The sequence below is a fragment of the Lissotriton vulgaris genome, chromosome 10 (genome assembly GCF_964263255.1).
Source record: "Lissotriton vulgaris chromosome 10, aLisVul1.2, whole genome shotgun sequence".
Classification (NCBI taxonomy): Eukaryota; Metazoa; Chordata; class Amphibia; order Caudata; family Salamandridae; genus Lissotriton; species Lissotriton vulgaris.
The window spans coordinates 27,501,226-27,526,290 of NC_141698.1; the positions used below are offsets into that span (position 1 = coordinate 27,501,226).

General features: G+C 46.9%; 1 protein-coding gene across 3 annotated transcripts in view; it reads right to left on the reverse strand.

The window, feature by feature from the left end:
- LOC147684387 (rho guanine nucleotide exchange factor 3-like) overlaps positions 1 to 25,065 on the reverse strand; it is a 233,101-nt gene that overhangs the window by 17,790 nt on the left and 190,246 nt on the right. For all 3 annotated transcript variants that reach the window (XM_086940313.1, XM_086940315.1, XM_086940314.1), the window contains 2 exons: positions 21,978 to 22,235; positions 19,831 to 20,001 (listed from right to left, as the gene is read on the reverse strand). In XM_086940313.1, the coding sequence (XP_086796439.1) occupies positions 19,831 to 20,001; positions 21,978 to 22,235 (429 nt within the window). The remainder of the gene's footprint in view (positions 1 to 19,830; positions 20,002 to 21,977; positions 22,236 to 25,065) is intronic.

Below are 25,065 nucleotides of genomic sequence, written 5' to 3' on the forward strand. Positions count from 1 at the left end.
CACTGAAGTGTCCATGAGTACATGCAATAGCACGTGTTAGGAGTAAATCTCAGTGTTGGAAAGTCATGAGTTTGTTAATGGCTACAACCAAACATGCTGTTTACAAACTTTCAAGGCTTACAAAGCCTTGAACCCTCCATAAGGATTTACAAGTACCAGGTAACCTACTGTGCACTCGTAAATCTAGCAGTTTCCGTTTGTAACGTGCCATAAAGCATACTGAGAACAGGGGCAGAGGAGTAATTTAGAGGTACTAATTGCTTCCAGTGCCACTTCTTACAAACTATGATCAAACTATTGATACGTTAAAAGTAAACCGAAAATCTGAAAGACACTTTAGTGATAGATTCCTTACCTTAGAATATCTCCCCAGGCGTCAGACTGGATCCGGAAAGTTTTTCTGCTTAGCAGTACCTCTGCGCGCCAGTAGGTGGAGTCCTGGGGCTCTGCGTCCGTCACTGGCATCGTAGGCGCCGAGATGACGTCTCAGAGAGTACTTAAGCGTCACCCATGCGCGCTGACGTCAGTTTTTTCTTTTTCCGCGCCAAAAGCGCAGATCCGAATGGAGCACGTAACTCGTCAATATTTGACCACTTTTTGTCCCCCTCACTTGTCTCCTGTTACACGTAGGGATTCCCGACTTCAAGTCTTGTGGGTTGTGTCACCGTAATAGGTCGGTGGCGGACCCCCATGACGTCTGCCTCTACTGCCTGGAGAATGATCATGACTCCCGGGATTGTTGGGACTGCCGTGCCATGGCCCGAAGGCATTACGAGAGCGGCGCAGGAAGTTGCTGGAGGCCAGGCACACCTCTCACCGCCGCTCCGGGTCTAGGGACCGCTCGCGGGACCAGAGCTGTCGCTCCTCGGACTCGAAGTCTTCACATTCAGAATGCGGTAATCGACGCCATAAGAAGAAGTCGAAGAAGCGTGTTCACTCTCCGACGTCCCCCCGTCGCTCAACAGAGGCAGACGTGGGGGACAGGGGCTCCCGCCGGCGTGCCTGCAGGCCCCGCGGTCCTGTGTCCAGATCCTGTTGACCCGGCGGCACCGCCTCTGGTACTAGCCCCGGTGCCACTGGATCCAGCGCCCTCAGCTCCGGCGCCACAAGGTGCAGCTCCGCTGGCTCGGGTGCTGCCCTTGACTCCGGCCCCAGCGCTGCCCCTGGCTCCGGCCCCTTGATGTGTCTTCTGACCCGGGGTTTGCCTCCTCTCCGCCTACTATGGAGGAGGGCGCTTCGTTGAGCTGCTGAGGCTCTCCACCGCGACCTCCCTACGGTGGCCCTTAAGACCAACCTCCTTATGGAGGTGATCCAGACGGCGTCTACATAGTTGGACCCGCTGCTCTCCTTCAATGAGGCTCTACCCGAAGTCCTTTTGGGTACTTGGTTGCGACCGGCCTCGGTGCACCGGTGGATAAGAACGTCGATAGGCGTCATCGCCCGGCACCTGGTGATCCGGCTTTCTTGACCACTCACCACACGCCTGAGAGCCTGGTCATTCAGGCCTCAACGTCGCAGAGTGCCTTTCCCATGGCTCCGCCAGATAAGGACTCTAAGAAGCTGGCCAATATGGCAAGAGATTGTTCTCCTCGGCCAGCTTGGGGTTGCGATCGGTTAATACCGCCTGCTTATTGGGCCGTTACTCCCACGCAGTGTAGGATTCGGTAGCGGAGCTCCTGCCTCAGTGCTCTGAGGAGGTCCAAGCTGTCCTCTCCCAAGCGATTGCATAGGGCAAGGATACGGCAAAGTTTGCCATCAGGTGTGGTCTGGACACGGCTGATTCCATGGGAAGGGCTATTTCCACGACTGTGGCCTTGCGGCGCCATGCCTGGTTGCGTTCAACTGGGTTCTCGACGGCTGTCCAGGGCTCGCTCATGGACATGCCCTTTGATGGCTCCCGCCTCTTGGCGATAAAGCGGACAATGCCCTGGAGTGCTTTAAAGACTCTCTGGCCCCGGCCACGTCCATGGGCCTTTCTGCAAAGATCCCTGCCACTCCTGGTTTTCGTTCCTTTCGTGGCCATGGCAGAGGCACCCACGCACGCTCCTCCAACAAGCCTGTGCAGAACCAGCGCCCAGCGCGGCCACGGCTGTGGGTTCTGCAGGAACAGATCTGGGAACCAGCGCTTGGGCCAGTCCACCTCCACCCCCGCTGCTTCCGCCTCCAAACCTTCCTAATCCGAGTTTCAGGGGGCACCCCACACCAGTGGGTGGCAGGGTCCACCACCACCACTGGCGCGAAATCACATCGGACAAGTGGGTGATGCAGATAATCTGCCAAGGTTACTCACTCCCCTTTTTGTCCTCTCCTCCAGCTATGCCTCCTCGGTACCACCGCATGTCGGGGGATCATTTAGCTCTTCTCCGTCAGGAAGTCACGGCCCTTCTGGCCAAGGGGGACAGAGTGCGTTCCCGGTCAGGAAGTAGGGAGTGGTTGTTATTCCCACTACTTCCTGGTCCCCAAGAAGGCCAAGGGAGGCCTGCGCCCCATCTTGGACCTCCGGGACGTAAATCGCTTCCTCCGGAAGGAGAAGTTCAAGATGCTGACTTTGGTCCTGTCTGCCCTGGACGGTAGCGTTGGACTTGCAGGACGCTTATTTTCACATTCCCGTCCTGCAGGCCCACCTGAGTTACCTGCGATTCATGGTGGGCCAGGAGCATTTTTAGTTTCCCGGTCTCCCCTTCGGCCTTACCAGTGCCCCTCGGGTGTTCACAAAGGTGATGGTGGTGGTCGCTGCTCATTTACGCAGGTCAGGGGTATCAGTCTTCCCACTACCTCGACGACTGGCTGTTGAAGGCGGGCTCGCCCCAGGCCATCGTCAACCACCTCCAGACTATGGCCGACCTCCTGCATTTCCTGGGGTTCTCCATCAACGTGCCGAAGTCGCACCGAGTCCCTCTCAGCAGATCCCTTTCATCGGAGCGGTTCTGGATTCGACACAGTTTTGGGTTTATCCTCCCAAGCAGCGAGTCTGGGATATTCAGCCTCCATCTCAGGTCTCGGTCAGGATGGCCCTCCGGCTGCTGGGCCTGATCGCCTCCTGTATCTTGCTGATGACGCATGCCAGATGGCATATGTGGCCTCTGCAGTGAGACCTGAAGTTCCAGTGGGCACAGCATCAGGGCAACCTATCCGATCATGTCCACATCACGGAGGGCGCTGCACGACAGTTGCGGTGGTGGCTCACGAACCACGATTGGGTCAGTGGCAGATCCCTCTCCCTTCCCCAACCGGAGCACACAGTGGTGACGGATGTGTCCCTCCTGGGATGGGGAGGCCACATGGGAGAGGCGGAGATCAGAGACCTCTGGTCTCCGGCGGAGTCCTGGCTTCATATCAACCTTTCGGAGCTGTGGGCGATCCGACTTGCACTGAAGGCATTCCTTCCCTCTGTCCGTGGAAGTGTAGTGCAGGTGTTCACAGACAACACCACGACCATGTGGTATTGCAACAAGCAGGGTGGGGTGGGGTCGTGGACCCTATGTCAGGAGGCTCTGCGCCTCTGGACATGGCTGGAACATCAAGGCATTACCTTGGTGGTTCAACAACTGGCAGGTTCTCTGAACGCCAAGGCAAACGAACTCAGCCGCGGGTGCTTGATGGATCACGAATGGCGTCTGTGCTCGGATGTGGTGCAAGGTCTCTATCTGCAGTGGGGAGAGCATTGGTTAGATCTATTCGCCACCGAAGAGAACGCGCAATGTCATAAGTTCTGCGCGTTGGAATTTCCAAGGCGGCACTCGCTCAGACGCTTTTTCGCCGCGAGTGGAGCTGCGGTCTGTTTCCGCCTATACCCCTTCTGCCCAGAGTGCTGAAGATCAGGCGCGACCGGGCTCAAATTATTCTTGTGGAAGACTATGGTATCCAGAGCTACTCAATATGAGCGTCGATCCCCCGATCCGCCTGCCTCTTCGGGAGGATCTTTTGTTGCAGCAGCAGGGGACGGTCCTCCGTCCGAACCTGTCCAGTCTCCACCTCAATGCGTGGAGATTGAGCGGCGACAGTTGACACCTTTTGATCTTTCTCCCGAAGTCTGTGATGTCATTCTTGCAGCCAGGCGTCCCTCCACCAAGCCGGTGTACGCCTGCAGGTGGAACAAGTTTGTGGCATGGTGCACAGCAAAGGCTGTGGATCCCCTTTCTGAGGCCCTTCTGTTCCTTTTGTCTTTGGCCCAGCAGGGCTCTGCTCTGGGCACTCTCAAAGGTTCTTTCAGCCATCTCTGCCTTTCTTCGGCTTCCAAACCTCCTTTTCTTTCTGTCCATCCGGACAAGGTGGGTCTGCGGACCCGTCCTTTCTTACCCAAGGTTGTCACACCCTTCCACATCGGGCAGACCATCATTTTGCCCACCTTCTTTCCGCCTCCGCATCCTTCAAGGGATGAGGAGAGGCTTCACCGTCTGGATCCAAAACGTGCGCTCGCATTCTATCTGCAGCGTACACAGCAGTTACGGGTGGATGATCAGCTCATTGTTGGCTACGTGGGTGCCAAAAAAGGTCGGGCCGTGCATAAACGGACCATCTCCCGGTGGGTCGTTTTGTGCATCAAAGCGTGTTAGTCCTTGGCCAAGAAGGAGCCTCCTGTGGAGCTGCGTGCCCATTCGACCAGGGCAACTGCAGCCACTACTGCCTTGGGATGCGGTGTTCCCTGGCAGGATATTTGTAATGCAGCTATGTGGGCCTCGCTGCACACGTTTACCAAGCACTACTGCCTTGACAGTCAGGTCCGGAGAGTTGGCTTCTTTGGCCGTTCAGTGCTCCAGGACTTTCTGGTGTAATCCTGTGCGCAGACCCTCCACCGGGGTTGGTATTGCTGGAGTATCTATTCTAAGGTAAGGAATCTATCACTAACGTGTCTCTTTCAGATGCACAAGTTACTTACTTGCGTAACGATATATCTGTAAGAGACATTAGTTAGTGATAGATTTCTTACCGCCCAGCCCATCCTCCCCCTTCTGCGAACTGATTACTAGGGTTAAGGTCATCCCCTTTTTGGGTCCTAGTTGTATGCACCAATTGTCAGTATCTTGCATGGCTCTGCATTTCGGCATGGAATAGTTGTGTACAGAACCGACGTCAGGGTGCATGGGTGACGCCTAAGTACTTTCTATGACATCATCTCGGCGCCTACGATGTCAGTGACGGACGTGTAGCCGCAGGACACCACCTACTGGCACGCAGAGGTACTGCTAAGCAGAAAAACTTTCCGGATCCAGTCTGACGCCTATGGAGATATTCTAAGGAATCTATCACTAACTAATGTCTCTTACAGATATATCGTTACACAAGTAAGTAACTTGTGCTTCAGATATTGATATTTTTCTACGAACGTGTGGATCTGTTACCAAGCACTTCTCAGACAAACAGATGTCGCTTTCCATGGGTACCCGCGTCTTGCCTTAGCGTGAATCAATGTTGACCAATCAGAAGGGGCGACTCCGACAAGTGTGGCAGGTCCATGTCACAACGGTCTTTCTCAACATGGAGACCACAGCACAGCTCAGCCCAAGTGGGGACACTTTCCACAATGTTCTTATTCGTTTTGAGTTTTGACATCAGTAGGAGGGAGAAAGGTTGGGAGAGGTTTATGCCCCTTTATTACAATTTCATTTGTTGTTGTTTCTGAAACAAGCTTTTCTTGAAGAAGATTCAACCGAACCCTTTAAGCCATGGCCACCTCAGTACAGGAAGCATTCCAGCTTCATCTATGACCAGCAGAAAGGGTGCCTTCACACTGCTCAGCCTACAGGCATCTATATTCAAGGAAACCAAATATTGCCTCAAAAAGCTGAAAACCCAGATAAAAAGGTAGCACTCCCTTGCGTTCCAGCTGTTGAAGGTAGAACTCAATTGAAAATAGTGCTCCCAATTGGGCAGACTGAAGACAGTCCATTTGGTCCTTGTAAGCACAGGAGGAAACAGACAATACTGATCCAGAGTCTCGTAGGATTTGGATGTCCCATAGTAAACACTAACATAAGATACAACCAAGTGGGACCTTCTTGAGAGCAACATATTCGGAAAAGTACAATCTAAAGCACAGTTCAGTTTTCGCTTTCTACTCACGAGAGCCACCAAGGCCTTCAATAGTGATCATTCCTCCATTCCTGTACAAAGTTCTACAATGAATGCCAAGATTTTACCAGCCTTGTCCAAAAGAACTAAAGGCTACAGTCCAAGACTTCACTGCAACACCTTTTGTTTCATGGCAGCACCACGTCTATCACATTTGCCAGGTCAGGTAATCGGGAAATTGGGAGACAATTTGATGCAGAGGTTGGATCTAATTAATCTTTGTATTCACTGCCTTTCACTCGCTTCCATTGGGTGTGGGCCATTCTACCTTTCTTCCGGCATCTATTACTAAATACTGGTATGAAGAGGTTAGCCGGTCATAGTACGTATCATAGGTGGGTTTTAAGCTGATGGAGACAGAATTAGGTTCAGACTCTGACCAGTTTGTAAATTAAAACGTATCTAGCTCAAAACCAAGATAGAGTTTATCAATTGAGCTGGTGCAATGTATTATTTGGAGATGTGGCATGTGGTTCTGCATCCACTTGAATGTGTTGTTTAGTATCTGTTTTCCAACATATACTTCTAGCCACAGATATATTACTTTTGGAGTTCCCCGTTACCAGACTGCATATTGATTTTTATTTTAGCAACGGCTCCTGAGTGCCAACAAGTGGGATCATCGGACTCTGTGCCGGATTCACACTGCCTCCAGAAGTGATGGCAGAGACCTATGTAAGTAATACTCTGTGCACCGAGGTCAGTCCCTTTATTTCCGTACCCTTCAAAGCAGATCTTTGGCTTTACTCCCAAAATGTTTGTCAGTGTTTCACCGACTCCGAATCGGTTTTATTCAGAAAGTAAGCTGATGAAATATCTACTCCAAAGATGACCGACTTCAAAATGTGCCAGGACTACAGGAAGCTTACGTCAGTTACGGACCATCAGGACGTCTGCCTTTGATGTCTAGGATCTAAGCACATCTCAAAGTCCTGCAACAAATGATGCACCTGAAGATCATCCGGGATCAGGATGGGAAACCGTAGTCAGTGAGCACAAGAAACAGGGCAGGTTGTGCTCTGAAAAACTCATTCTAGCACCAGGCTCATGTCTTGCTACAGAATAACCAAGACAAAACCCACCTTTGGAAGACTTTTTAAAGATTCCTGGCCTCTTCCTAGACGCCAGTACTAATTTAGGCTGGAAGTTTTTGTTCCAGACCATATTCTGACACCGTTCAGAGCCACCAAAATGTTCCACATGATAAGGACGATGACTATAATGTTAAGTATAATGTTGCAATGATTGACCTTGTAGAAAATTCAATTAAAGGGATTGAAAGAAAAAAGAAAAGGAAAAATCTGATGGATCACAAATGGAATCTGCATCCATAAAGGGTCCAGACATCGCATGGTGGGGCAGGCCCTAAGGTAGATCATTTCTTGTCACCAAGAACGTAGTGTTGTGATTACTGGGCACTGAAGTTTTACTCCTAGTGGTTCCCTGAGAGAGGCATTCCACCTTCAGTTGAACTCCAGCCTCATGTATGCCTTCCCACCTCTGCCACTTCCACCCAGAATTCTGAAGAAAGTCAGGAGGGACCGAGCTCAAGTCATCCTAATAGCCCCAGACTTGGACAGCAAAGTGTGGTACTCATACTTGCTGAGCCTGAACATCTGCCCTCCAGTCTTTCTATCTCATGGAATGGGCCTCCTGTCTCAGAAACAGGACAGGGTCCTGCACCAGAATCTCAACAAACACCTCCATGCATGAAGATTGAGCAGCATCAACTGAACGGGCCTGATCTGCCTGCAGAAGCTCTGGATGTTATCCTTGAGGCTCGGAGCTTGTCCACCTAATCCATTTTATTCGGGTCGTTGGGTAAATTTGTGACTTGGTGCAGGGATCATCAGGTTGACCCTCTTCAGGCCAAGCTGTCTGATGTTTTCTTTGTCGCTGGCCCTGCAAGGCGATGCAGCGGGCACTGTTATAGATTAGTTAGTCTCTTTTGGTTTTTCAACATTTGCCCGGTCAACGTTTGTCATTCAAGACACCACTTGTGAGGAGTTTCGTAAAAGGGCTCACATAAATATTCACTTCCGTGCCCTTTATGAGGCTCCAATGGGAACTTAACTTGGTCTTTATGTTCTTGATGTGCATGCCCCTTGATCCTATGCAAAGTTCCTCACTGAGATTGCTAACCATTAAGACCGTGTATCTTCTTGCAACTACTTCTTTGGGGCTCAGAGCAGGGGTAGGACGACCGCTAGTTGCCACAAAGTGCTCTGTCATTTTGATCCCATCTGCACTATTCCTTTAATATCTGGGTTTCAAAATGACTCCAGACAGCACCGCTAGTTATACAATGCTGTACTGCAACAGCGCTGCAGTAGTGTAAGAGTCAAGAGTACCCCCTCTCTCTCACTTTTTAGTACACGGGTCCTGACTCATTGCCGTTAGACCCGCCAGGGGCTGTAAGGCAAGAAACATATTGACCACTCTCACTAGACAGACCCTGTAGGATCATTACTCCCAGACAGGGATCACTCAATTTTAGTTAGGGTAGTATACCTTCAGAAAACAATTCATTATGTAGAACAGTGCCAGACCTATTTTATTCTGCACCACTCACTCACTTCCTTGCCCACACACCCAACGGCTTCATAAAAAGATCTCCGGGTAACAGACCCTTCGCGGGTATCCGTCAGGCATTGCAGCGCCGGCCCGACGAGGAGCAAAACGCCCTATGATGAAGCATGACATCCCTCGGGGTGTGTGAGGGCAATCTATAAAAGACCTGATCACTCCCTCATTCACCTCCACTTTAGGAACTGCACATTCCTTCATTTTTTGCAGATCCTAATTGGGAGGACATGTGCAGGACCTGGGGAAAAAGCTCCTGGTTCCTCTTTTTGAGAAACTACTTCTGCAGGTCAGTGAGCTACAGGCACTGTACATCGAACACTTGTATACTACCTTCTTCCCTGACAAATTGGTACATCAAATGTGTGCTTCCTTTCAGCCGAAGGTGGTTATACAGAGGAGACATTCTATCCCTCTCCCAGCCTTTTTCCATCTACCAAACCCCTCTTAAGAGGAGAGGCTGTATCTATTGGACATCAAAACAGCTTTTAGATCTTACATCATGCATACCAAGGATCACTGGGTGGATAACCATCTATGTATCGCCTTTGCTAAGAAGTGAAAGGCGGTTCAGAAGAGAGCCTCGTCTATGTGGATTGTCTAGTGCATAAAAGCATGCTATGCTCATCACCAGTATTGGACATCTGCAAGGCTGCTACATGGGTGGCTGTGAACCTTCAACAGGCATCTCTGACTCAACAATCCAGTACTCGGAGAGGGCCATTTCGTCCACTGGGTCTTACTGGGCTTACTGATGTAAGTCCACATTTTTTAGACCCTCCAACTTTTGGAAAGTATTGTATTGGTATCTATTCAAAAGGTAAGAACTCTGTGCTTAGAGGTATCCATCAGAAGAACAAGTTACTTACTTTTGATAAAGCTCTTTCTGGTGGATGTTCCATCCAACTGCATACTCTGACTGCCCTCCCTCACACCGATTCTATGGAGTAGACATCTTGTGTTCTTATAAGGTCCCAAGTTAGATTTTGCATACTGTCATTTCTTATGCAATCTGTCACAGTCAATCCTCATCTGAGGGCACTGAAGAGTTTCAAAAGAAAACTGGAGTTAGTGTGCAGGGGTAGCCCCGATGAATGACTCCCTGCCATCCTATCTAGAGTAGGTTTGAGGCTGCTGAGGAGCAAAATGATGCTACCTATTGGCGCACAGAAGCAATTGCTAGTTAACGTTCCTGATCAAGTCTAGCACCTCAGAAAATTCAAAAGTTGTGGAATCTGTTAGGTAGAGTATCCACCCTTACCGAAGGTAAGTAACTTGTTAGTCTTGGTCGATGAGTTTATTTATTTCGATTTGGGAGAAAAGTGCATATGTAGCTGCAGAGACTTGGCCTTCAAAGCTCAACCAATCTGAAAAAGCATGAGATGAAAACATTTTCAGTGAGTATTTTAAAAGTTAAACTGCTTTTATGGCGGTAGCTGGGATACCTAAACAAAAAAAAAAGCTACGGCTGGGTCTGGTATTTCCACAAACCTTGTGATCTGCTTCAAAAGTAAAATGGAGATTTGTCTGCATCTGGACTACACAGAAGCACAGTTTGCTTCAATAAATAAAAGTGGTGCCAAGGCTTTAGGTTCCACTTTCACCAAACATGGCAGTACTACACCTCCATTAAAATGATGCCCTATGTGTTTTACTGAGAATTATGTAAGTGACAGATATAGGCCAACACAATTACCATTATCTAAAAGAAATGCATGTCAGGCCACAAAGTTTGAATAGTAAAGCAAACGAAGGAACTGAAAACAAGAATCACTCTATATTGCTTGATGGGTGCCCCTCAAACTATCTACGATGCCAAAACATAAAAAGTGGATGTGATGATTTCACCAAAATTCACAGCGGTTGGTAAGGTCGTCTTATTGTAGCAGCCACTGATAGAAAACATCTGCCCATTCTTTTCACCAAAGATGTTTTGTGATCAATTCATTTTAGTCAATAGCACCCAGTAGTAACTATTTTTTTTCCTGAAAAGCAAGGTTTACTATATTTTCCTTCCAGAAAATACCTTCATTAGTTAGTCAACCTGCACCTTCAATGTGGCCTAAAAAGTTTGGTCTCTGCCCCGACACTAGTCACAGTGGTTAGGAACCTCTGCTTTGCGATGGATAGACCGCTTTCTCCTAAAGACCAAATGACACCTCTACAAGTCTATATCCTAGTACCTCTGGCTTTTACATAGAATTTCCCATACTTTGTGCTTCCATGATACACCTGCTGTAATGGTCCCGGGGAGGTTACATTTTGTGTAAACGAATGCTACATAATGAGATTCTCCACAGCATCTGCTCCACTGGCTTTCGAAGGTGCAGAAGGTCAACGGCATATTGCGCTCCTCTTTTTACTTTAGCTACCACTTCACCAGAGTATTTTTTTCAAGAATCCTTTCAATATTTAAAAAAGCATTGAACTTCAGCACCCCTTTTTTTCGTACACCACACACGAGATGCACCCTGTTTTTAATATTTTTTCCTTAAAGCACCTCACATTCAGAAGGTATGATCTAGAGTTCGTCCTTATCTTCAACTACCCCCCACATGCACTTTCATTGCAAACAACACTCTTCATTTTTAATCCTTATTTTGAGAGTAAAAGAATTTAAAAAACAATTGCTTCTTTTAGTAATTCAGGTTATTTTGTTGTAAATACCAACAAGGATGAAGAGATCTTTAGTAGTGTCTATGCTTTACAAGCTCCAAAATGGTCCTTATTTAAAAACAATGCCTACAATAAAGATTGCGAGTCGGATTTCCGTTGCAGACTCTATATATGAGGCGCACCACTGAACGAATGAATGGAAGACAGACTGGATTTATTTTCCATAATAATAGATGGACGGTGCAAATTCTCTACTTGCTCCACAAGATCACAGATATTAGCTTGTGTCCAGGTCCACAGTAACATAAGGTAATCCGTTCTGAAGACAAGGCCCATAGGTCTGGAGTCTAGACCACTATGGTTCTTGCTGTCACGCTCAATAGAAGAGTCCTCCTGGTAGCATAACGTGTACAGGCCATTAGGAATTCCAGAACAGTCTTTACAACAGTATCACATTTGATGAAACCTCTGGAGCAAAGATAGGTGTCCCACAATATGCAGTAACAATATCAGTCGGATTTAGTTTCAAAAGCTGAAAAACAGGATCTTCTTTGAGGGGTTTGTACTTTCTCACCAAGTGGGTCATGGCCGGTGTTCAAAATATTTCTTCCATAATCTACGTTAGTCCTGGTACAAGAAGGAGCAAATTTCTGGGAAAACTCTTTTTCGTAGAGTCTCCATATTAATAGAAATAGAGGGTTGACGCGTTTCTAAAATTAACAGATCATAGAATATGGGGATATAGTCTAATTGAGAGATCTACAAAGTAGAACTTGTTAAAGATGTAGGTACACCTGAAGAGAGGGTGTCATTAGAATGGGAAGATACTCTGGAAGATCATGATGGAGAACAGTATCCTTGAGGTGAAGGCACGTTGCCTGAAACCTGAACTTTCTGCTGGAGGACGTTTGACTCCTTCGGTAGTGTCTAGAAGCAGTCAGAGAGAAGATGCATGCCTGGCCCTGCAGTAGGAGAGATGGTCAGGTGAAGCTCACCATGTTGCCAGCATGTGGAGAACCCACATAAGCCGGACTGTTCCAGAAAGAGAAGCCAGGTGTGATCATAACACTGAAGGGGTCCCCTGGTCTCATTGCATGGTTCCTGTGTTAGCAGCGCAAAGACTGTTAAAGATCAAGCATTACCGAGATGCCCGCTTCGCCAACAATGCTGAAAAACCTGAGCGGACCAGAACCCACAACTACTCACTCTGTTAACCTGCTGGGAAGGCAGTTGTTTCTGAAGACAAAGGTTTCTGCACAGATCTGCCTCGCTGATCTCATCCCGCAAACACCATCCCAAAGCAAAGCTGTCGCTGGGGCCCCCAAAGGAGAGGAAGAAAACAAGTTAAATTACCTGTAACTTTGGTTCCCCAGGATTGGTAACTTTCATAGATTCCCATGCTTTTGTATCACTCTCCGTCGTCGGAATGGGAGTTTCCGTAACAAAATAACATAGCAGTAGGTACAAAAGAAAAAGCAAAAGGCCTAGGCCTCATTCCCTTTTATAGCATATCCGCCTCTTTTTGTAAAATAGACCAAACTAGGCATCAGCCAATCAGAAGAGCCTCACACCAAAAAACCCTCCTGAAGGAGCCTCAGAGCCTCATAGCCGTTGTGTAAGTCACCAGATCTGCTGAAGGCTGAGCTTTCCTCGGGGAGGTGGGTGGGCGCATGGGAATCTATGAAAGTTACCAAAACTAGGGAACCAAAGTTACAGGTAAGTAACTTGTTTTCTTGCCCCAGTATTGGAACTTTCATAGATTCCCATGCGTTTGTATCAGAGTAGCAAGCAGTTGGCAATACAAAACGAATATATGATTTTTCCACGAAGACAAGTTCCACGCATGGCATTACCACGCGAACTTTAGTTCGCATGTGTCTTTACCACGCAGCATTTGACAACGCATGTTTTTACTCCGCAAAATTAACGTTACGAAACATCTCACGTCTCATTTAAATTTACATAACGATGCTGATAGGCTACATGCAGTACGAAGGAAAAGATCGATGTTTTAAACAATTAAAAACAACAGATTCCCTTACATTTTATTTTTATTTTTTTCATAATGCGCTTAAATAATACCTTAATTAATAAAGTTTAGATTCTTATCTGACCCCTGTACGTCTTCCCCCATCAGCCCTTTCTTCCACCGACCACGGAAACAAGCGTCAAAACACGTCTATCAAAACTGAGAAAGGACTTCAATTATGACGTACACGTCTCCTTGTTGGTGAGGCTATTTCCTTGTTCGTTTTGAGGCATTGTAGAGCGTTTTTTTTTAAAGTTTTCTTATTTATTTATTTATTATTATCCGGTTTTTTTTTGGGCGGACCCCCCCCCCCCCCCAACCCCCCCCCGCCCCAACTCCCCCCTAGCCCCCCCAGCCCCTAAATCCCCCCCCCCCCCCCAAGCCCACGCAGATCGTACAGGCAGAACGACAGGAAGGAATACAACTCGCGTGGTAAAGACGGACGTTGCAGGCATACGCGTGGCAAAGACCTTTTCGTGGTGAGTGACGCGTGGTAAACGTTATGCGGGGTAATTCCTTCGTAGTAAATGATGTTTCCCGAACAAAACACATTTTGTGGCATAAATATACATTGCAATAGCCATCAATACATGAAGATACAAAATGTGCAGAATAAAGAAAGGTGGGATAGAAAGGAAAGCTCACCAATTAGTGGAAGAGGTTCCTCAGGACCGCCTGGCCCACAGCCGTGTACTCCTGTTGTAAGGATTTTAAGCAGTAATGCTTGGTAAAGATGTGCACGCTGCTCCAAGTCGCAGCTCTGCAAATGTCTGATGTGCACTCCCGCGAAGACAGCTGTTGAAGAAGCCACTGATCTTGTGGAATGCGCTCTAACTCTGCTGGTCAGTGGCTTACCGGCTGCAGTATGGCAATGTAGAATGGCACTTGTAATCCACCTCGCAATACCCTATTTTGATGGGGGGAGGCCTTTGCAAGAACCACCAAAAGCAACGAACAGTTTGGAGGATTTACGGAATCCCTTGGTGCAATCTAAATAGAATTTTAAGCACTGTTGTACATCCAGAGAATGCAGTGACCTCTCCGCTGGTGTACTAGGGGGAGGAAAGAAAGCTTTAAGAATAACCGGCTCATTTAAGTGGAAGTCCGAGGGCACCTTGGGTATGAACTTTGGGTTAGTTCTCAAGATTACTGTATACCTTTTGAATTGGAGAAACGGCTCTTGGATTGTGAGAGCCTGCAACTCTCCAATGAGTCTTGCTGATGTGAGGGCAAGAAGGAGAGCCAATATCCATGAAAGAAATTTCATGTCTGATCAATGTATTGGTTCAAATGGGCCCTTCATGAGTTGAGTGAGGACCAAATTCAATTGCCAAGTTGGAGGCAGAGGCCTCACCGGGGATAGACACAGAACAATCCTTTGAGAAACTGTTTAACTATCCTGGAAGACCAAAGAGAAGGTCCAGACTCAGAACGTCTACCTAGAAATGTCCTTGACCAGGCTATCGAAAGTGCATTCCCCAATGATCCTCGGTGGTGAAGCCTGCTTGCATAAGACGGTTCTGAGGAGACCAATGCCCATTGACAGGCAGGTCCTGCAGTACTGCTCCCCAACCATCCAATGCTGCATCCGTCGTCACCACCTGAGGAGACGGATCGCTTACGAAGGATAGACCTTGGGACAAGTTTTCCTGCTTTGTCCACCACAAGGCCGCTTTTTTCATTGCCGAAACGATGGTCACCCTGTCGTCGAACGACCCGTGAATCTGTTTCCATTGGATGTCCAGTTGCCCCTGAAGAGGACGCATCCTCAATCTGCAGTGTGGAATTAGAGGAATGCATGAAGGAATTAACCCCAGAAGAGATTTGTAGAAAGACACCTTCTTTGTAAGTCTAGCGCCATGGTCTGCAGTTTTTCCTGCCTCTCCAAGGTTGGGAAAGCTTTCTTGAGATTCGAGTCCAAGATGGCTCCCAGGAAGCGTGCTGTCATGGACGGGACCAGAGATGACTTATCTTTGTTTAAAGTGAGACCTAAGTTCAGAAACAGGTTTGTACATGCTTCACCCGCTTCCCTCACCGCCTCCCTGGACGGAGCCTTCAGCAACCAATCGTCCAGGTAAGGGAAGACCTGAAAGTGATTCCTCCTAAGAAACGCTGCTACTGGTGCCAGCACCTTTGTGAAGATCCTCGGGGCTGAGCGAAGACCAAAGGGTAAAACCCTGAATTGAAAGTGGCTCTTGGCTACTGTAAATCGTAGAAACCTTGTGTGCTGGGTGAATCGGCACATGAAAGTATGCATCTTCGAGATCGAGGGTGACCATGAAATCCCCTGGTTTGATGAGACGGAGAATGTCTTGAAGAAAGACCATACGGAAAGACAGGGAGATGAGATAGGTGTTGAGCCCCCTGAGATCTAAAATGGGGCGCCATTTCTCTAGCGTCTTCCTTACCAGGAAGAACCTGGAATAGAATCCTTCTCCCCTTTGGGCGGAGGGGACCGGCTCTATAGCACCCTTCAGGAGCATTTGATGTACTTCAAACCGCAGAAGACGCAGATGCTTTGATGGAATGGCAGCAGGGGGCTTGGATGGTGGGATTTGTGTGAATTCCAAAGTATGGCCCTTTCGAATTATGTTTATCACCCATCGGTCTGATGTTATCTTGGACCAATTCTGAAGGTATTGTGTCACCCTGCCTCCTACTGATGATCCTGCGGAGGTGGGTACATTAGGAAGAGCCAGGAGGCTGCTATTGTCTCTTGGACGTATCACATCCTCGGCGAGCCTGCTTTCCTCTGTTATTAGGTCTTGTGAAATTCAAGGACTGGCATTGCCTTTGCTGATAAGGTTGGCGGTACTGTTGCGAACCTGAGCCATATGATGAGTACCCTTGCTGCTGACAAGAGCCTCTGTAGGTGTTGCTTTTGCCTCTGGAACCTCTAAAAGGAGCTTTACGGTACTGAAGCGTACCCAGAGACTTAGCAGTCAGTCTCAGTATCCTTTTTAATATCTTGGAGAGTGTCATCTATCAATTTTCCAAATAATGCCTCTCCATCAAAAGGTAGATCCAGGATCTTATTCTGGATTTCGGGTCTAAACAAAGTCGCCTTAAGCCATCCCTGGCGACGAGGGACTGCAGCCCCAGCCAAAGAACGAAAAGCCGCTGTGGCGATGTCCATGGCACAGTCTATGATTTCCATTGATGTTGCCTCCCCTTCTTGCAAAACCTTTTTAGCTTCTGTCTTTGACTCTGAAGGAAGTTGATCCAAATATGGCAAAACATCACACCATAGTTGGCGATCGTATCTGCCCAATATCGCCAAGGCATTTGCTGCCCGCACTAGAAGACTCTCCATTGAAGAGAACCTCTTCCCGGCGTTGTCTAACCTCCTGCCCTCTTTATCCTGAGGAGTTGTCGAAGGAGCTGAGGGGTTGCGTTTCTTCCTTTGTGCCGCTTGTGAAATTACCGAGTCCGGTCTCGGGTGTCCCATCAAAGACGCCGGACCATCCTCAGGCGCTTTGTATTTTTTGTCGAGGCGCGGTAGTACAGGGACCACCGTCGCTGGATTCTTCATTGCCTTAAGGCCTTCATCCCAAAGATGCTGGACAATAGGAATAGATCTTGTTGTCTTCTTATAAGGTTCTTTAAAATCATATAAGAAACATTTGGTGGCAACAGAAGGCATTGATAGTTTGAATCTGCCAGCCACTCTCTCCATTAGTTTATGAAACCCCCCTATATCCGCTGGCGGGGAGTCCACCGGATCCAGACATGGAGATGCTGGGTCTGGGATGACATTCCTCCCATTCTGTACCTTGATCCGTCATGAAAATTTTGATCCTCATCCGAGGAATCATCTTGGGTGTCCAATGGTATTGAAGGCTCCTGTATAACCGGTGTCTGTGGCTAAGATGACACCTGGGCCGGCAATTCGGGAGCAGCCATTGCTGGAGCTGCAGGGACAGGCATGGCTTGCGCAATTGGAGCAGCAGCAGTTTGTGAACATCTAGACTTGTAATCCTGCAGCATGTTGTGAAGGTCCTGCAAGAAAGATGATGGTACAGACACCATGCCTTGTCTCGAGTACTGTTGTGGCTGGGCAGAATGATAATGATAACCACTTTTCTGGTTGTATTCTCCGTCAGAATCCATTTCTTGGCATTTAACCAGAAGCTGGGATGGACTGTTTGCATAGTCATATGAGTCCTGATCGTCATCCTCTGATTCATCGTCATTCTCCTCCAAAAGTAGAGCTGGAGGCAAGGGGGTAACTTTCCTAGGAGAGGTCATGTCCGGTGTAATCCTGGTCATAGAAATCTTATTTCTTTTCTCAGACGATAAAATAGTCGACGATCCCGTCAACTCTGGTGCAGATAATACTGCCGTCGTCGACTTCGAAAGAACATTCGACGACATGGACGTCGTTGATGCAGTCGTCGATGAGACAGTCGAAGCCCCTGTCGTCGTCATCGTCAATGTTGTCGTCGAAGCCGACAACGTCGTCGTCACCACCGTCGACGAACACTTTCGTCGTCGACATCTTAGTCAACGTCGCTGTTGTCGGCATCTTCGTCGACGTCGCTGCCGTTGTCGAAATCTTCGTCGTCGACGCTATTACTGCCGTCGACAACTCCTTCCTCGTCGCCGATACCGTCGACGTCATTTGTCCCGTGGACGAGCCCGTGGACGGTACCATTTTAAGCTTAGGCTTCAATTCCTTTGTCGACGACGCCTTCATCGTAGATGACGTGGAACTTCTGTTAGACTTTCCAGTAGACTTAGAAGAGGGATTTTTGAAGGCTGGATCAGTCTTCATACCCGAAGAAGGCATAGATGGTCCTACCCGCTCCTTTTCACCATGGTGAGGAGATTCGACTGGACCTTGGCTCTCGGACTCTCTGGGGGTCTTCTTTGAGGCCTTAGAAGGATGCTCCATAGAAGGAGAAGGGGAGCCCCTACCCCTTTTGACTGACCTTCTAGTCGATGACGCTGATGAAGAGTTCTCACTGTCACTGGAGCCTGTGTCTCTTCTGGACTTCAACTTCTGGATCCATGTAAGAAGCCTACCCTCACGATCCCGGAGAGTCTTGGTTGAAAAGGTGTGGCAGATTTTGCAGTCCGCAGCCTTATGATCAGGATAGAGTCAGTAGATGCAATTTTTATGCTTATCCTCAACAAATAATCTTTTCTTGCCACAGGTAGAACATGGCTTGAAAAGGGCCTTCTTCTTTTCCTTATCAGACATCCTGGAAGGGACAGCTAACAATTTTTAAGAGAAATCCTGAAGAAAAACTTCTGAAAGAGTAGATTGAGCAGAGCTCAAAGGAGACTCCCTAAGCACAACGTGCGGTAGAAAATCTGAGGCTCTGAGGATCCTTCAGGAGGGTTCTATGGGGTGAGGCTCTTCTGATTGGCTGATGCCTAGTTTGGTCTTTTTTACAAAAAGAGGCGGATATGCTATGCTCTTTTGTACCTACTGCTATGTTATCTTGTTACCGAGACTCCCATTCCGACGATGGGGAATGATACAAAAGCCTGGGAATCCATGAAAGTTCCAATACTGGGTCAACTACTCCCTCCCCCACATGAGAATCCACAGTGAGGGCAGCAGCAAGAACTACATCTGCCACACTGCTACAGAAGCTTTCATAACCAGGAGGTGACTGCAGGGCTTAGGTTGCACCTAGAACCAGAGAAGAGCACACGAAGATGCGCCTGCTGTGCATGCTTGAGACTTTTGATGAAGCGGAAGAAAGAAATTGAGTTGCATATTTGACCAATAGGAGCAGCATTTGACATCATCTGCACCTGAACTGATCGATGCCCAAGTCTATTTGTTGGGGACTGTAGACCTAGAATCCTGACCTAGCAGGGAAAGAGGACGTTGGAAGCAGTGGTGTGGCACCCCATTGTTAAATGCAACTGATTACAACCTGGGGTTAAGTTCCTACTGATTCGAATAGTATTTAGTTCTGCTGCGAGCTTGAAGTGCTTTATTTTTCCATAAAAGAAGCACTTGGCTGGACATTAAGTTATTGTTCTGTAGGTTGATTGTTGAGTAGTGAGCTCATGCTCTCCACATTAACTCCATGAGAAACCTGTGACGGCTGGCACTTGCTACCCTAAGAGTTAAGTCCAGGATGGGTTGTACTGGACTCACTTCGTAGAGCCATAATAGCACAGACCCCTAAGATTTCAGGAACAATTACCTCAAGCACCACGGTTGGTACCCAGTAGCCAGGGTATCCTGGGGCCCCTCAAATGTAGTCTGATAGACACAGATGTAAGCCTTGAAACATGCAGAGGTTTCCATGCAGGAGGAAAAGGTGAAGTATAAGGTTGTAAAGGGTCTTGCAACTAATCTTCTAAAGGAAGTGTTTGTAACAGGAAATGTCCTCACCAGTCTAGCACAAAATATTCCCTGAAAGTCTAACCCTTGCCCAAACAGGATTCCCACTGCCAACTCTTTACAAATTAGCTGTATTCTAAATATGAATAAAAAATATTTAGACAACAAAGAAAAAGCAGCCGCCTAGCAGTAATACATTAGTTGCAGTACTATGAATACAAACCTGGCCCTTATTGTTCTTCAGCTCTCCGTGGCAGTGAAGGAGCTTGGAGCGAGCCAGTAAGCAGTCCTGCCGAGACTCAAACAAAAAGGTGAGGCGCTTCTTGTAGTACTGGCACTCTGCTTCCCCCGTTTTACTGTTTATCAGGCCCACAATTTCTTGGATCAAGGCGATCTAAAAGGCGAAGGACAAGTTAGAAAATGATGCTGGGGTTACAAATTCATGCCCTCATGGAAGCCTGCCCAGCTGCTGACGTTTCAGATACTAAGTGATGGTACAGGAATTTAAGCAAAGGAAAACTGCAGCCACTAGTGCATGAGCAAGGTTACATCTGCCCAAGTGTTTCTAAGAAACACTACAGGTCTGATAAAAGGTGCAGAAGAGGCACAGGCATACATTTATACACAGACATTTGCTGCAGCAGAACAAGCTTCTCACACAGAACAGATGCCACCGAGTTTAAAGAGGAGCAAGCATCCCTTACTCAGTAAACTGTTAACATATTGTCATTTTCACTATAAGTTTCCCAACCTCATTCAATTGCCAACACAGAACAAGACTGTCCATCACAGGATCTTGATGGAGTGGAGTGTCAATCTTTGTCAGGCTGGGCTGCAACCTTCCTGTGACTGCAGGAAGTGTGATGGGAGTGGGACACATGGTCTGTGATAGGGAGGGGCCAGTTATATGTGGAACGGTGTTAGTGAAGGGCTTGTGGCTTCCCAAGATAGTTTGTTTAAGAAGAGCCCACTGTTTTAGAGCTGGCTCTCTCGTTGTTTCACTCATATCCTGAACTGACAGATGGGCAAGGCATGATACAGGTTAGTGAATGACATGTCACAGTGCTAAAATGTGTGCACGAGCTAAACAAGGTACTGGAGCATTGAAAGCTGGGTGACCCCTCTCCTTTTTCTGATTTTATTTTTCCCTGGTGGGCGGAACAGTAAAGAGCAGCACTGATAAGGCTTGTAAAAATGCAGAGAGGAGTAAGAGACACCTTGATTCACTCCAACAAGGTACACAGATCTGGTTTGGGGTGGTTTCCTCTTTCAGGTGCCGCTCCAGGATGATCTGCACACGCAGACTTTGTGAAGAGTGAATCACTACCCACAACAGTACAGTCTCCAGCCTGGAGTACCCACAACAGAGGTGTAACCACAACAGAGGCACAAAGAAGTCTAAACTTTCTGCACCTGAATATCAACAGCCACACAGACAGTGATCAGGATAACAAACGAGGCTCCTCCATGCTAACTAGTTACGTGACCGCCCAGCCATCTCTGTAAGAGACCACTCGCTGTTATTCAATAACAGATGTATAAATGATCACAGAACTGGCTTTTTTCAGTAATAAACCACAGAATTGAAATATCTACAGACATCCTTTCTGTATGGACTGATCATACTTTTTGTATTTCAATTTGAGCACTGTGATATCTTTCTTTGATGTAATGTACACAATGGATTTTGTGGTCTAGTGTGTTGGCACTCTAGGTAGTAGGGTGTGTGATATCAAAATAGCACCAACTCAGGATTATTTGGAGTATTTATGAAGATACTATATATCCACAACTACTTGTGAAGAGGGGAGATTGCGAACTACTACTACCATCCTTATTACACCTAAACTCCTCCAGCTTATTATCTATCTCACCAATCATTTTCATGAAACCACATAGCCCCCACTAAGGATCATACCCAACTGGAATGTGTTTATCTTGAGAGCACATGACTAATCGCAATAACCAACAATACCAATGGATTAACCACTAGCCCTGGGTTCCAGAATAGCTACACACCAGGCAACTTACAAGGCTTAAAATTAAAATATGCCTTGAAAGTAACTACTTGAAATACTCCAACAAGTTTAACTTGACATGATGCCTGGTCACTAACATGTTACTTTGCAGCATTCCCTACGTACCAAACTACAATACAATACAAGTCTTGTACTACAACAGTTGATTATGTTTCAGAAGCTGAGTTAGGGGGGACTGTTGGCCTACACAGACAGGTAACCTGCAGATCTTAGTAGTGTTTGGTTAGTATAGCCAGACAGGACAATGCCTGGGACTATGGTTAACTGTATGAATGCATGGCTGTCCAATGGGCACGTGCGAGGAGAACGCCAGTGATTAAAATGTACTCACAGCCTCTTGCAGGGATGCTTGGTCAGGATGGTCCGCAGCAGTGTGCTTCAGGATCTCCTTGAGCAGTAGTGGGTACTTGACCAGTCTGCTACGGGGCAGGTCCAGGAAGTTCCAAAGGTCCAGCTTGCGGCTAAATGAGGACTCCTGGCAAAGGCGCAGGAAGTTCTCCACCTGCCGGTCCTGCTTCTTGTAGTCAAGCAAAGCCTTGGCTGCCACTTGATTACAGCAATAGTTCCTGTAGGCGTGGAGGCACGGTAACTGTAGGTGTCAAAGGAACTACAGTAAGGTTCTGCCCATTACATAACAGTAGTATACCACTGCAAACATAAGAGGATTCTTGAAGCATTACGTGGCCTTAACTTGTCATTACCATAACTTGGCTCTAGTACACCAAACTGGCTAGGACATTAGAATACGTCTTTTGACTGGTTCAAGTAACGTCAAATCATGGCAATGTCAGTTATGATAGGGTTTGCTTACAAAAATAAAGCATGCATTGGCAAAGCCAATACATCAGCCTTGGAAAGCTAGTGTTCTTTTGTTTACATTTTTATTTTTTAACTTTTTTTGGCAAGTATATGCCACAAAAATAAAAGAAGAAAAAACCTAGCAGCATAAATGGGGCCACCATTTGCTTCCAATTAAAATTATAATATAACAATATATCAGCTGCATATAATTTTTATTTAACAGCATGGGTGCTTCCTCGAAGGCAAGTGTACTTGTAACAGATACAAAAACCCTAATAAGGGTTTAATATACTACACAGGAAATTACGGTTTTTATTGGCGCAAAAAAAAAAAAGAAGAATTATTGGCTTTGAATTACTTTAAACTATGCGATCAAGTTAAACACACAAGGACGACTTAAAAAAGGATAGAATGGAAAAAAAAAAAGAACACAATGCTAAGTAAAAGGTTTCCCATCATGTAATCAGAAAAATGCCTCGTTATAGTTTAAGAGAGCCAATTGCGGACCTGTTGTGGAGAACCTCGACTGGAAGAATCCCCCAGCGAAAAACCTGCACTGGATGAATCCTCCAGTGGAGAACCTCCACTGGATGAACACCCCACCCCCGCAGAGAACGAACCTCCAATGGATGAACCCCTATGCGGAGAACCTCCAATGGATGTCTCCCCCAGCGGAGAACGAACCTCCAATGGATGAATCCCCCAGCGGAGAACGAACCTCCAATGGATGAACACCCAGCGGAGAACGAACCTCCACTGGATGAATCCCCAGCGGAGAACGAACCTCCACTGGATGAATGCCCCAGCGGAGAACGAACCTCCACTGGATGAATACCCCAGCGGAGAACGAACCTCCACTGGATTAATCCCTCAGCGGAGAACAAACCTCCACTGGATGAATCCCACAGCAGAGAACAAACCTCCACTGGATGAATCCCACAGCAGAGAACAAACCTCCACTGGATGAATCCCACAGCAGAGAACAAACCTCCACTGGATGAACCCCCACCCCCCCTTCAAGCAGAGAATGAACCCCCACTGGATGAATCCCCCAGCGGAGAACCTCCACTGGATGACTCCCCCAGCAGAGAACCTCCAGTGGATGAATCCCCCAGCAGAGAACCTCCAGTGGATGACTCCCCCAGCAGAGAACCTCCAGTGGATGACTCCCCCAGCAGAGAACCTCCAGTGGATGACTCCCCCAGCAGAGAACCTCCAGTGGATGAATCCCCCAGCAGAGAACCTCCACTGGATGAATCCCCCAGCAGAGAACCTCCACTGGATGAATCCCCCAGCAGAGAAGCTCCACTGGATGAACCCCCCCCCCCCAGTGGAGAACGAACCTCCACTGGATGAATCCTCCAGCGGAGAACCTCCACTGAATGAATCCCCCAGCATAGAACCCCCACTGGATGAATCACGATGATAGGCCAATGTCTTCAAAAAGTGGCAGGAATCCAAACAATTGATGAAAACTTCGATGTACTAGTGCCCAGTTACATAAGATAAAGGTAAAATCATATTTCTAAAGCAGCAAAGTTGTGTTGTATAGGACACCATCTGCAATATAGGTCCTCCGTCTTAAGTCACCTTGTAAACCGACACTGACCCCTCACAGGCACCACATTACTGCTAATGTTAACAATGTTCAGGGGCTGAAAGATAGACATGCCACTGTGGGGCTTCAAGACAAAGACTGCGAGGCTTTGTAGTCAGCCACAAGAACGATAGCTACTTCCCTGTAATCTGTGGTTCTCCAGTATTGGTGGAAGACGCTCCTTGTAGCATAAGCTGGTAAATATGAGATGCACATAACCATGAAATATATATGTGGATCACTGACATAATATTGAATACAAAAATATAGGCATTTAAAATATAGACTACAAAAATATCGAAGTCCTATCTACGAACAGGTGAGTACAAAAATATTGAATCAAAAATATCATTTAACAATAATATAGTTAGTCAAAATATCGAATTTTTGTAAATGTCAAAAGTCATTTAAAATAAATGAAATAATAAAAATAATCTAAAACATACTTACAGATACTTAAATAACCTTAAAATTATAAAATATTTAATTAAAAAAAAAACAATTTTATTTTTTAAAACATAAATATATATATATATATTCACATGATATTATTTAAAAAAAAACACAATGGGCCCGATTCACAGAACTAAAATCCTAAACGTACTACTTATGGTATTCACAGAAGTTAGGATTTTGTCTTAAGTTTGTCTTGAGACAAACTTAAGACAGACTTAAGACAAGACTGTCTTAAGTTTGTCTTGAGCCTGTCTTAAGTTTGTCTTAAGACAAACTTAAGACAAAATCCTAACTTCTGTGAATACCATAAGTAGTAAGTTTAGGATTTTGTCTTAAGTTACAGCATGATTCATCATCAGCATGTTTTGCGAGTCTGAAATAGCGATTCATAAGGAATCGAAATTCCAGACTCGCAAAACGGGATTCGTGTAGGAATAGCAACATTTTTTGCGATTCCTACAGATTCCTTATTTGCGATTAGCAAATTGCTAATCGCAAATAAGGATTAACTCCCCATTCATTCCTATGGGCCTTTTGGCCCATAGGAATGAATGGGGAGTATTCC